At 42.7% G+C, this 14864-nt stretch overlaps 1 protein-coding gene across 2 annotated transcripts in view; it reads right to left on the bottom strand.

The window, feature by feature from the left end:
• The window catches only part of PLXNA2 (plexin A2), a 400950-nt gene that overhangs the window by 40983 nt on the left and 345103 nt on the right, over nt 1-14864 (bottom strand). For both annotated transcript variants that reach the window (XM_083508745.1, XM_083508746.1), the window contains exon 23: nt 1425-1491. In XM_083508745.1, coding sequence (XP_083364871.1) covers nt 1425-1491 — 67 coding nt within the window. The remainder of the gene's footprint in view (nt 1-1424; nt 1492-14864) is intronic.

Genomic DNA, 14864 nt, shown 5'->3' with positions numbered 1-14864 from the left:
GTTCAAGCCCCACGTTGGGCAAAATATTCCTGCATCACAGGGGGTTGGACTAGATGACCCTCCTGGTCCCTTCCAACTCTATAATTCTACAATTCCATGACACCACTCTTCAAATCCATCCACTAGATGTGCAACTGCATTTGCCCATATTCAACCCTTTGTATTATTGCCTCCCCCCACCCCACTTTATTTTTGATTGCAAGCTCCTGAAGAGCAGGTACCTCGTTAATTTTACCTATAGGACTCTAGAAGTCATCAAGTATATAGATGGTGCTGTGTAAACAATAATTACGATCAGTGCTATTTTTCTAGTAAAAGAGGTGCTGGAGCTCACCAAGAACTTCTCCCTTGTTCTCTTAGAATGGCAATGGCGCCCATCTGAGAGGTGCCAGAACTGAGCTCCAGTGAGCTTCGGCTGGGAAAAAAGCCCTGATCACAATAATCAAATGTATAAAATGGGGAATAACTGTCTATTGGACTGCATTATAAAACACCACAAGATCAAACAGGCGCCAAGATCTGTAGCCATCTGAAGTAGCCATAAACTGTATTCAATGTCTAAAATAAAATATGAATACCCAGCTCTTGATAATGCATTAGATACAGTATAGGAGAATGGGGAACTGAACTGCATTGGCTTGAGACCAGTAGAGTATTTCGTTTCCTACTCTTTTCTCTTTTAATCTGTTGTATCTGTGCCTTGATTTCCCTCTGCTGAGTACACATGTGTGACATTTCAGATTTGTAATGTAATCTAGAAAGTCATGTGCTAAGGGAACCAGTATAGAACACACCTATACTACAATCCTAAATCATCCTGACTTCCCCCATGTGAGTCTAGGGAAAGTGCTGAGAATTATTTTGCAGAATTATGGCCTTTTCAAAAAGTAACAGTTCCCAGAATGCATAGCAGAGTGTAGTGAGGGCAAAAACCCATTCACAGATTAGAGAACCAAAGCTGCATTTGTACACAGGACTGGGCGGTCTCTACACTTTCCTCCTATTACTCCCTGTCTCTGGGTTTAACTTCCTCCAGCCACTTGAAGAGTTAATACAAAGCTTACATGCAGATTAGACAATGTCTGGTCTTTATTGAGCTTTTGACCTGATTTGTGATACAACAATGAGAATTCATCCTGATTTGCTTATGTGGTGATTTTACACCTTCCTATTAATTATTTGTCCATCCCACACTTCTAGTGCATTTCCCCATTACTTTCCTAACTTCATAAAGTCTGGTTTTTGTGTGTGCTAGGGTTACAAAGCACTTTAATCCACTTTAATTATGGAAACCTACATTTCTGGCTTAAGCTTGCATCCTTACTGCAAAATACTGATGCTCTGGAGGTGACCACAGAAAACAAGAACTTGCAAAGAACATAACAAAGGAAATGGATCCAGGGTAGAAGCAGCTGACTCTTTACCTTTAGGAATTTGTGGAGAAGGAAAGCAAACCAATTAGTCAACATCTTCTCAGCCACTGACTCAGTCCTGGGAAGAGATTTGAAGGAGTTTTATTAAGCCCACATCAAAATAAAAAAAAATGAATAGATCATCATAATTTAATTTGTATGTTGCCTTTAGATGGCTAGAACCATGCTGAAGGCTGCTTGAAACATGAAAAGATTTACACAATTGCAAACATAACAAAAGTAGTCATAAATAAAATACACCAAAAAGCACACAACCATAACTGAAAAATTCCAACAAATCCCACAGAAATCATTCAAAGATAAAAAAATTAAGATACAAAATATTAATATCAATAACAGCTGCAACAACCAAACCACCTAAACAATACCCCAACCCAAAAGTAAGGACTAGTTTAACTTCTCCCTCCCTCCTAAATTAAGCACAGTAGCTTTTTATGTGAACAGCCCTGAGACCTCCGGGTGTAGGAAAGTATATAAATTCATTCAATCAATCAATCAATCAATCAATCAATCAAAAATATAAGATTGCAAAGACTCCTCCCTTTACAATATTTTTCTTCGCAGAACCAGGGGATTAGTGCCAGGGCACCAATGCAATAGAAAAATGTGGCATTTCATCACACAATATAATTGTGTATCTGTCTGTATTTTTTTATTTTTAGATTTTTTCTGCTTTTTGATGAAATAATGGACAAAAGGCACAGCAGCAGACAATACGCTAAGTAACAGAAAGCCATCTGCTGCAAGAAAAATAGTTCAAACAAAGATAAACATAAACTCCACAATGTACTCTGAGGGCAAAACTAAACGTGAACTACAGTAGGGATCTATTGCAATACTCATTGCTGCATATGCTATGTGCTAATATCTACCGAGCTGTGAACTACAATGTTTCAGTGTTCCTTTCAGTGGAACATGCAGCCTTATCTTACTACAAAGCAAGTTGGAACCCCAATTTATTGTGAGAAGGGCCACTGCCTTGGTCACAACTAACAATTGTTGGGCGAGGGACACTCTGTTTTCCTAATACTGTACCTGCTATGTGAGCAACAGCACCCAAAGAGTTAAATAGCCCTTTTAAGTTTGGAAGTAGGAAAATGGTACGCTGAGCTTTTTAAGGCCACCACACCTCTCCTGACTGCATCAGAAATGGTGCATTTTTCAAGGCTAATCTTAGAAACAGCAAGTATGCATTCATTTGTCCAAGCAGCAGATGATGTTCTTGGGGCTCACGATACAGAGAATGTGTGTCCTAATCCCTGTGGAATTCAAAGTTCTGTCATTGGGTGGCCTTTGGGTAAGACATACTCTCCCAACCTAGCTTACCTGACAAGACTTGCTGTGGGGCTAAAACAGCCTTCCCCAACCTGTTGCGTCCTAGATATTCCACACTACGACAACTATTGGCCCAAGCCAGCACAACTGACAGCTGTTGTACAACCCAAAGCATCTTGTGGTCAATAGGCTGGGGAAGGCTGAACTGAAATGCCACAGGGAGCTCCTTGGTGGAAGGGTGGGAGCCAATGGAATACCTATAATAATAGTAATTGTTAGGAAATGTCAGTTTCCCGCCTTCAGGGTGTCTGAAAATGTGATTGCAATGCATTCCAGCAGAAAGTGGGGGAGGGGGGGTTGAAGGAACAAGAAAAATTGACTTTAATGCCATCGTTTATGAATGCTGGAAGGTCCCACTCTTGATTTTTGATCAATTGGAATTGGAAAGTCAATCTGAAGCTTTTGTCCCTTCCTCTGCCCCTCCCACATTTTCAGCAAGAAGTAAATGCAGATTGCTCATGAACTGAAAGTAACAAAGCCCAGCTGACAGCCCATCACGACAGCCCCTCTGAAGGGGATGCCTGGTGGAGCTGTAACTCCTCACACTTGGTGCAAATTATACCCTGTAGCTCAGTAAATCACTGGAATTTGTGGCTGGTGGCAATCAAGGACAGCAGAGTGACAATGGCAGGGGAAATTGCAGCTTTTCTCAAGGGCCACACCCAGCACTAGCTCCTCACATTGTATCCAAGATTATCTCTAATTTAAATACAATGGTTCTTAATGATAGTTTTTAATGCTGGCACGGCAGGATTGCCGATTCCTCTTTAAAAGTGATACAGCCTCTGTTCCTGGGAAATGGGGAAGATTTTGAAAGATGCATCAATGAAAGGAGTAGAGTTCCTGTTCTCACTACGTGCTGAGCCAGGGTGTTCATAGAGCAGCTGTAGATGAGCTACTTAATTTATTACCAGCTGTGCCAGCCGAAAACATGCTGCAAATGAATCTTTTCCAAGGCAGGATGATATCCTTTATAAGTGGAACATCTATAGACTTTCTTCCATAGGACACTGATCAGTGGCAATGTTTAACCATCTGACTTTCCCACCAGCAACAAACAGCACTGCTATGCATCATTCAGCTGCACGTTGTCCTAAAATTATATGCTAGGGTGCATCTTTCTCAAATGACAATGAAGTATACAGTGCTTTAGTAAGAATCCGTTTTTGGCAGAGTAACTAGTCACCAGAGATCCAGTAAACACTTTTTCCTACCTTACAACTGGTACAGACATTTTTCAAATAGTTTCAGGCATGACTCTTTGCTACTTGATGAGTGAAGGTGATATTCTAAAGATTTTTTCTTTATATAGAAAAAGGAGGGGCTATTGCTGAGCAGTGTTGAATGCTGCATTCCTGCTGACATCTCTGTTTATAAGATTTCAGGTAGGAGGGCTTGGAAAATATGTGACAAAGGTCACTTCAAATATTTTTCTTGACGGTGTGGTTAATCTTCCTAGTTTACTAATGTTAGGGAATCTCCCATGTTGTACGGATCAAAGTTTAAATAATATCTGGTTCTGCTGTACTTATACAAGCCAACAAATTCTGGGGTATGGAAACTTATTCCTATAAGCAGTGCTCAAATTCTATCTGTCTCTCAATCCAAACACACACACACACACACACACACAGAGAGAGAGAGAGAGAGAGAGAGAGAGAGAGAGAGAGAGAGAGAGAGAGAGAATTGGGTTTTCATAGAATACCAACTATTTTAGGAAAGGAAGTATGCTGCGGATAGAGTGGCAGAAGACAGCATAGAACTAGGAACAGAAATTCGTCTAAAGCAATTATGATTACAAACATGCTTTTGAAAAAAATGATAACCAGGAATCAGAGTCCACATTCTGTGTCAGATTCCATGTAAAGACCATATTGTGATATACTATATGAAATTGTAGGTCAATATGTTTTTATGTATCCTGTCTGCTCCTCATTCCACCCATTCCAGGAATAGTGTTGATATGGAATATGTTATTGTTTCTCTTTGCCAACAATTCACAGACCCTCAGAACAAATATTAACTATAGCTTTGCAGCTCTATCTATTTTTGTATGTTTGGTTTTTTACTCCATAGACAGATACATGTATAAAATGTGTAGGGAACTGTGAAGACAAAAGATTTCCACATCACAAATAGTTGTTATTTGATGAGAGGAAAGTACCTTGCTAATGACTTCTTTTTTTAAAAAAAATGCTTCTGATAACGAGAAAAATAGTAGTTAACTTCTATGAAACACCTTGAATAAACAAGCAGCCAACAGTAAACAAATATACCAGTCCATTGAAAAAAAATGTATCCAGATCATTAGGCAAATGCTCTAAAAAGCCATACAGAGAGAAAGTTGTAACAATCCTGATAATGGCTGCTTACCGTCCTATCCGCGGTGAGTGGCAGCTGCGACCTGGTGCAGTTCTCTCACCTTGCACCGCTTTGTCTTGCAGCCTCCCTGGCCACCACAGAGACTCTCAGGTTCCTGCCAAAAGCTGGAGTCAAATGAGGCAATCTGTGGTGTCCAGGGTATGTGGCCTGGTGAGCGGACCTGAGGGAGGCAGGCTTCCCTCAGATCCACCCGCCATCTATTTAGCCTGGCCAACCCTGCACACGGCAGTCCAGTTGCCCAGGAGCGTCACCCACCCTGCCCCCCTCCTTTCATTAGTAGCTGCTTTCTGCTAACTCATCCCTTTCAGCTAGATGCGCTTTGCTGTGGTCTGTTGACGGTTGCCATATTTGGGGCCAGGGAGGAATATTCCCTGCATGGCAGGTTTTGCCTTCCCCACAGCACTAGGCACAACTTTGGCAGTTTAGGTTTAGGTCTTGGAAGGAATCCTATAGTATTTCATCCAAGCGGGGGTGGGTGGGGGTGAAGTGGTGACTCATCCCTCTCTTTTTCTCCCTGCGGCGGCGCTAACAGCGTACCCCATTAGAGGAGTCTGGAGGGAAGTCTCTGTCCAAAAAGTCAGTTGTGTGGGCTAGCGGGCCATAGAGCTCCCCTTAGCATTTGGGAACCATCCACGTAAACCTGTGTTTTGCGATGGATCCACCCCCGAATCCCTCATGCCTCAGTCCTCCCAGCAGGGTGGGGCTGAGAGGGATATACGCTTAATGCCTATGCCAAGGCTTCCTACATCTGAAATCAATAAAGATTTCAAATCCCAGACACTTGTCATGTCCACTTATTAACCCTCTTTACTGATTGGGCACACCAGAATGGGGGCTCTGTGACTAGACACGCAACAGTTCGAACCATTAGGTCCCAAACAAGCAAATAATCTGCATCTTTATCCCAACTGTTTATTCAACAATTTTGAGTTTGAACAGAGGCCCAGGGGGAGGGGAGGTGTTAAGCTTTCTCCAATTTGATCATACCACATCTCATCTTGTGACTTTACACTGTTTTTGTTTTTCTGTACAGAATTCAGTTTAAACTTGTTTTGGCACTTAACATATTTCCTCTGTTACTTCTTTATGATTGCTGTTGCTCCTAATATTCTTTCTTCATCCTTCTTGTTAGGTATGATGTTTCTCATCCTATTGTTTATCTTAACCACGTTTCACCCTTGGACTGAATTCAGACTAGCTCAGAACAGAGCCGCTGCAATCAAACGGACTTGAGATAATTGTGACTTCAGTAGATGATTTCAACAAGTCTGCTCTAAGCATAACAATGTCTGGATCCAGAGCCCGCCTTTATAGAAACCTTTATCGGACCAGGTGTGCAGCCTGATTCTGCGTATGTGTTGAATCAGCACTAAAAGTAAATCCCACTGTGTTCAATGGGGTTTGCTTACAAGTAAGTGTTCAGAGGACTGTAGCCTTAGACTGAAAGTCACTATAACAAACAATAAATATCAGGTATGATCTAAATAACTATGAAACTAACTGCGTGAACCCAAGGGGGCTTTTCTCACAGCCCCACTCCCTGACCATGATGCATAGTAATTTGCTTTTCCAGCTGAAAGGCATCTCATAAAGCAATTTGTAAAACTGCATGCGAGTCAGCTGTTCAAAGGGGGGAAAGGCCATAAGTTTGACTGGGCTAGATAGAGAAGGATCTTTGGATACTGGCTGTTTAAAAAATAAAAATAAAATCATTACTATAGTTTTGTTGCCACTGTAATGATTTTGAATGTCATCACTGAAAAAGGAACACCCAAATCTGTGCTAATTTCCTGAGTTCCAGCAAAATATATATACACATTCTTCACCCATTACACTGAGCTCCCACAGTAAGTTTCTAATCTTCTGCATATTATTTTGCCACCCACATCTTACTGTGTTCAGCAATCTCTAAAATCTGGTCTGTGCTGGAGGTCCCACAAGCACTCCCTTAATGCTTGCTTGCCATGTTCTGGAGGGACCTCTGCTATTCTCTCATCTGCTAAAGAGGACCTTCTGATCTGGAAGCACTGCATTGACCCACACAGCAGGTATGCTTTTTGCTCCACAGACTTGGAAAATACTGCTATAGATCTGCCTCTAAAAATATTAAATAAGCTCTCAAAGATTAAAGCAGCATGGGACCATCCCCAGACTCAAAGAAAATCCTTTTCATATTGACCACATAACGACAGCAAATCACACTCCAGAGATGAGCCAGCTTAAAAAAAAGTTGGGGCGGGGGGAAGGAAGCCTGACGCCAGAAACCAAAGCCCTTTGGCTGTCTAGAGGCAAGGGGAATAAAACTAAGCCAATCAAAGAGGTTTAGGAGATTCCCTGAAAAATCAATGTGTATTTTATTAATTTTTCTTGGGTTTGTCTGGGACTCTGAACTGCCTGTCTGAATCTTGTTCTGAGTACAAGCATAGCAATTTCATTTAGTATCAACTTTCCCCAGATTCCTGAAAAGGAAAGTGTAATGAGAGACAGAGGGGGAAGGGGGGTGGGAAAGGGGGGAAACAAACGCCAGCTAGAAAGTGCTTCCATCCCAGATCTCAAAAATAAAATAAAATAAAATAATCTCCCACTTTGTGGCTGCTCATTCATTATTAACTTAGAACAAAATGTTCCATCTCACAATATTTTGCATACTAAATAAAACTCAAGGAGTCTGCCGATCCACAGGGCTGGAACAGGCCTTTATTTGTAGCTTTCTGTCTGAAATGTTTGATCTTCACACAGTGGAGTAGGCTTTTAAGTTGTTTTGCTGTTCCCTCTGGTTCCCTCCTTGCATCTTTCCCTTGCCTTATGAATAACTGCTACTTCTCATTAACCCTTCTGAAGCTGCTGCTGCGGTTTCATCAGACCTCATGGTTCCTCCTCTCAACCTCAGCAGCGTGTCATCTATCAAAGTCAACAACAGAGCAGGAGCAAGGGGAAGAGTGGTATAGCACTCCCGGCATTGCATTTCTGGGACAGAAGAGGTGAAATGCAACACACTGTGCGCTGAAGTGCAGGAGAAGGTGACTGTCTTAAATGCACAGCTGGAAAGCATTCTGCATAGTGAGACCTTCGGGGATCACTTGGGGTTGCAATTTTCAGGTCTCACCTGCCCTCCGCATGGACTTTATGTTTAGAAAACTACTCTAACTTTCATAACTACACTCCATTGATTTTTTTCCCTACTGAAGACCAGAATTCTTTGCAAACGAAAAAGGTGGCACGAGAATATCTGAGGTTCTTTATATGCTAGATCTAACCCTGAACTCTAATATTCACACCGTTTTCTTAAATTTGAAAGCCTGCAACTGTAGATTGCATGTGAAGCAGTAGAAGGTGGAATGTTCACTTTTGAACGGGCCGTGTCCAGAAAGTGGTGTTGGGGGATGAGTGTTCAGACCCCTGGGCTCTCACTTGTGGGTTGCCTCAGGGTTCTGTCCTCTCCCCCATGCTTTTTAATAGCTATATGAAGCCGCTGGGAGAGATCCTCAGGGGGTTTGGGCTGGGTGTTCATCAGTATGTAGATGATACCCAGCTCTGCCTCTCTTTTAAATCAGAACTAGTGAAGGCGGTGAAGGTCCTGTGTGAGTGCCTGGAGGCAGTTGGAGGATGGATGGCAGCTAACAGATTGAGGTTGCATCCTGACAAGACAGGAGTACTGTTTTTGGGGGGCAGGTGGGTCCTGAATGGGGTAACTGTGCCCCTGAAGGACCAGGTGCGCAGCCTGGGAGTCATTTTGGACTCACAGCTGTCCATAGAGGCGCAGGTCAATTCTGTGTCCAGGACAGCTGTCTACCAGCTCCATCTGGTACGCAGGCTGAGACCCTACCTGCCCGCAGACTCTCTCGCCAGAATGGTGCATGCTCTAGTTATCTCCTGCTTGGACTACTGCAATGCGCTCTTTGTGGGGCTACCTTTGAAGGTGACTCGGAAACTGCAGTTAATTCAGAATGTGGCAGCTAGACTGGTGACTGGGAGTGGCCGCTGGGACCATATAACACCAGTCCTGAGAGACCTGAATTGGCTCCCAGTACGTTTCTGAGCACAATTCAAAGTGTTGGTGCTGTCTTTAAAGCCCTAAATGGCCTCGGTCCTGTATACCTGAAGGAGCATCTCCACCCCATCATTCAGCCTGGACACTGAGATCCAGCGCTGAGGGCCTTCTGGCGGTTCCCTCATTGTGAGGTTACAGGGAACAAGGCAAAGGGGCTTCTCGGTAGTGGCACCTGCCCTGTGGAACGCCCTCCCAGCAGATGTCAAGGAAATAAGCAACTATCGTACTTTTAAAAGACATCTGAAGGCAGCTCTGTTTAGGGAAGTTTTTAATGTTTAATGTTGTATTGTGTTTTTAATATTCAATTGGGAGCCGCCCAGAGTGGCTGGGGAAACCCAGCTACATGGGCAGGGTATAAATAAATAATCTGCTTGAAGTCCAACAAAGAGATCAATTATTCTCCTTGGGACCTCATGAACATTCCTAGTACAAGACACACAAAACCTTCATATGAGCAGAGCAAACCAAATCTCCAGCAGGAGCAACACAGTGGAATGGAGCAGTGTACTGCATCTGGAGCCTAACTGCTCACACTGTCCAGGTCAGAAGGTGGCTAGGCTTTTTTTATTCCTTTTTTGCTATGCCATGCCCAGGGTAGTGTGGCAGAGGGGCTCTGATTAGGCTACTCTCCAAGAAACAGATCTACGCATTGCTAGCCATGCTTCATCCCTGCAGTGCCCCATTTCAGGCTTTACACTCGCAGTGGAGACACCTCCCCACCTGCCAGCTAGCAGAGCGCTACTCCTAATCTTAACTCTCTTTAGGGGTTAGAATGGCAGCCTTCACCTTTAGCAAACAATGCTATTTTTTCATTTGGATTTCTGCCTGGTCAGGTGTTTCAGAGTCCGGGGTGTGGTAACAAATCTCCATTAAAGATACATTTTAGAAATCTGAACTTGTGTTCATAGAATCATAGACTTGTAGGAGTCTACAATGCAGAAATATTTTGCCCAGTGTGGGACTCGAGTCCATGAGGTTAAGAGTCTCATTCTCTACCAACAGCACTATTGCAAAAAGAGAATGGGGTTTCACAAATTTCTGTGTGAAACTTGAGGGGTTGGTTGGAAATCATGCAGGATTGACCTCCTGTTCCTCAATCTAACTTCATCAAAATTGATACCTATTCTGCAGCTGATTTTGATGAGAGCTCACAAGAAGTTTAAGCCTGTACAGAGTCCTAATTTGCATAAGGCAATGTCTTGCATGAATTGGAGCTTTCTCATGCATCCTAGGGCAAACTACACTGTATGATTAATGCTGGGGAAAGTGCATCACACAGAGCTACAATTCCCAGAGTTTCCTATGAAGAGGGATTGATTATTAAACCACTCTGGGAACTGAGAGTTCTGTGAGAGGAATAGGAGTCTCTTAACAACTCTCAGCACCCTTAACAAACTACGGTTGCTAGGATTATTTTAGGGGAAGCTATGACCGCTTAAAGTGTAATCACAGTGCTTTAAATACATGGTATGAATATGGTCATACTTTAAAGTATTTGAAGTGGGGAGTAAAAACAACCATTTGTGTCATCATAGTGTGTAGCTCCACCTGTGCTTTTGAAGGGTCACTTCATAGGGATACCTGAAAAGGACCCAGCTGCTTACAGAAATTGAGCCATACCTATCAAGTAAGCCTAGAACATTATGGCTGTCTGTAATGAAGATTTCTGATAACTACTCCTGACATGTTTCTGTAACTTCAAAAAATAAAACTGCACCAGCCATGCAATACAGTACTTGATTTCTGCCCATTCAAACTCTAAGACACAGAGCGACCAGTAATATGGGAAACCTCAGGCTAAGGGGCTGAACACGCCTTGTTTACATGGATGAAGGCTAGAAAGGGGTGTGTGAGTATGTGTAGAAACTAGTTCACTGTACAAAAGTAATATTTACATTCATTGCTCCACCCACTTTTGCCTCAAGGCCTGCCCATCACTGACATGTGGCCCCTATAAGATTGCCCAGAAAAGAAAGTGTCTCTCAGGCTGCAAAAAGCTTCCTGTGCTAGCTCTATACTGCTCAACAGGATCCTGTGCTGGGCTGTGGACTACTGCTCTGTCCCAGTTTAGTAATTCTTATTTTACTTTGAGTAGCATTAGTGTTATCTGAGGGTTGACTTTCCCAGCATCTGACTCTGCCACAAGAAAGGCTGTCAGGGATTTCTTTCTAAGCCTTCTTCAGGCAGAGAAACATCTGCTTCAGACTTAATTCTTTTGCCTTTTCAGCTCCAAGACGCCTTCACAGCTCATAACTGGATGCACTGAAGACTCTGGGTTTGGCATGGAAAAAGTCAAATAAAACATGTCATGTACACTTTAGGCAGGCAAGAGAAGACAAGAGCAGTAGGACAGCTTGCCACACACAGCCTCTGTGGGCTTGTTGATCTTGCCTCGTGCTCTGTCTCTCTGGGAATGAAGCTATGAAGCTGCCAGGCTGGCTCTGATGTGGTGCACTGGATTACGAAGAAAACCTGCTGGTGGCGGTGGCAGGACGCAAGGAAATGCTGAGATCATCAGCCTTATATTTTTAGAGAACAGTGAAAAGTCATTACTAACAGCTCTGCCAGAAGAATTCAGTCTTCTGTCCTTTTCTGCAGCTGCAAAAATTATTGGGGGCTGGGGAATGACAGAGCACTTCAATTTCTGAGCTGAGTTACTCCTCCTATGACCATGTTCCACTCCACTATCAGAAACAGGGTTTCCCTCCATGCAAGCAAAGATTCTCAGGTTGCTGAATTCATACTACTATTACTACTACAGTAGTTACACTACACCAAAGCTAGAATATCTTTTGTTGGCAGTCCTATTCATGACTCTGAAGATCACACCTCTTTCTTATTCCTAGATAGGAACAAGAACAGGATTGTGTTGGAGTAGTTTTGTAACATACCTATTCCAAGCACCAAGGCAGTCCAGCATTGCAGTCTATGAGCTAAAATTACCCCTGTCTGTCTGGTTATTTATGCCTTTTCAATTTCTGTAACGTCTGAGCAGGGCCAGAGTAAGGAGTTAAACAAGAAGTTAGGTAACATGCAATATAGTTAGACAATTCAGAGACACAAGAGAAAGGAAATTCTGCCCCTGGCATTGTTCCAAAACTACCACTTTGCTGAACACTGGATGGCATTTAAAATGCAAACATATATGAACCACAGGGCCTTCTCACTCTGCATAGGAATGGGAGAAGAGAATTAGATATATTCTGCTGCAAATACTCTCTTGTGTTACCCAAACTCTAGTTTGTTAAACTTTTAACTGCAACCTTTAGTCCAAAATACCTTCTGCAAAGAAAGAACCGTGCCAAGTTTTAGAAAAGGCAGGAACTGAGCTCTCACTCTTCATAGTGCTCTTTTTGTTTCTGTCATAACACTGAGTAAATAAACACAAAGAGGCTAGGATACATATCTGATGTAAAAATGCAATGCAACATGACATTCATTAAGTCTTGCCCTCGTGGAATAGCTGCCATTCAGAAAATGGGCATGCATCTGCACAAAATCATGGGGAAATGCCTTGGTAAATGCCTTTTCCTCTTTTTCAACCTATGAGTTAACTTTCCCTGGCATAACCTGTACCTAATAATGTATTTGAACACGAACAAATCTTATTTTGGGGGGCTGTTATGTGGAATATCATTCAGACAGAAGGCTGTAAGATTACTGCTGACTGCGAAAATTAGCCAATGTACTACTGTTCTGTGAGAAACAGGCCAAAGAAACATAACACCGAGTGGCTTTGTCATAAGGACTATGTCACTTCAAAGATTCAGATAAATTAGGTGTATTGAATCCTTGACCTGAATCTCCCCTCAGATTAATCTCCTGTCCATACCTAACTCCTGAGGGAACATGTTTTCCTGTATACTTGCCCTTCATCTTGTTTCCCTCCTTTTGACAGCTACTCTCTTGCTCGACCAAATAGAAGATGAAATAGGTTGGAGAAAGGTGGAGGTTGCAATTGAGGTGGAGGTTGGAAAGGCAGGGAGTGTGTCTGATACCTAAGGACCTGTGTAACCTCATGACAGTGGTGAGAATGATGGTTCTGTGGTATTTTTAACCCCTCCTCTGTGGAAAGAGGTCAGAATTTTGGAAAGCACAGATCCCATCTGGTAGACTCTGGAATTCTATCCTCATCCATCTATCAAAGTGAACCCCTTTAAGACTCAGCAGCCAGTTCACCACAAAGTCCCAGTTGTGCTATACAGGGCTGGTGGCATGAAGAAAAATGCTATTCTCTACCAGGGGCCATGAGCAGCCAATTCATTTCCCTTTCCTGTCTCCAGTAACATGAGGTTAACTCTATCGTATGATTTCACGGGTGGCTGCGCAAGGTCTTAAGCTGGATATAAGAGAATGATTGCCTCCAGTGCTTTTCTTTGACATACTTTCTGCACCTTTCTTCCCTTCCTTTCATTAGCATAGATGAGGCCTAACTGTATGCAGCTATCCAATGAACTTTGTAGGGTTTGTACCCAAGATACTGCCTTCCTAGCAAGTAAAATAGGACTGGTTATAAGCAGAGGAATGGAATGTTCAGACTTTAGAAAAAGCCATCACTACCAAGAGTGATGTTAAAATGAGAAGCTAGCATTGGTCTCCAGGCTCTGATGCTCTCTGTGTCAGTCAAAGTGTGTCCATGCAGGAATAAAATAGAAGATATTGCTACAAAAGGTAGGTAGAATTATGCAGAATTTGTGCAACATTATTTGGTGTGCTATGCTCCACCTACAGTGACCTTACTATTTCCTTTTTCTGTCATTTGGATTAAAACAGATATGCACGGTTTGGAACAGTTGCCCAGTGGCTTGAAGACATATTGAAAACGATGCCTCTCAGACCTGGCAATTACTCTATATGGACACGACTTAATTGGTGGATCTGATTTCCTGTCTATTCACAATAGCTAGCTTCGAAGAGGGGGTGAGAGAATCTCTACCAACATACCAGGTAGGCTAAAAATGGTGTGCCTGGGAATAAAAACCTGACATCTGGAAAATGTAGAGTAACATGGCTAATGTCCCTGTAGGTCAGGGTCAGGCTGCTGAAGCTGAGTAATGCATTTAAACTGTCAAGTTGTCAAAACCTCTGCTGCATATTCTTACTTATTACTGTCACCTAGGGTCACCCCATGTGGAGTTGCTCCTTGACAACACTGAGACCTCCAGGCACTCCTGGTGCAGGTCAGGTTAAAAGCTTAGGCAAGGATCCCTGGCTCAGTTTCTGAGACATTAAAGGCAACATGAAAAAGTAATTAATAAAAAAATGAGAAAGTCACATGGATCTTGGTGTGTCTTACTACAATGAGAATTCCCTGCTCTTTACTGCCTGAAACTCTGTCCTCAGATTTTTCAGAACAAAGACTCTTTACAGAAGTCTCTCTGAACGTACAGCAAATTTCTAAGACTCACTGGTCTAGCACAAGTTTTGTGCTAGTGCAGCATCACTAAACTTGCCATTACATAGGAACTGAGGTGCTACAGAAGATAAATCAGCAGATAACTTTAATAGAAGATAGAATAGTCAGATACAATTGACATGTTTTTTGCCCTCTGTTACTTGCCTTCCTGGTGCCCCTAAGCAGGAAACTGGCCCATAGCATCAACTGTAGCCAGGAGGCTAACATTTCAGTTTTGCTACCATAACTATGACTGAATGATGCTCCT

This window comes from Podarcis liolepis (genome assembly GCF_965112155.1).
Source record: "Podarcis liolepis genome assembly, chromosome: 6".
NCBI classification, from domain to species: Eukaryota; Metazoa; Chordata; class Lepidosauria; order Squamata; family Lacertidae; genus Podarcis; species Podarcis liolepis.
Note: the sequence above shows the minus strand (reverse complement) of the source record. Positions and strands in the feature narration are given on the sequence as shown.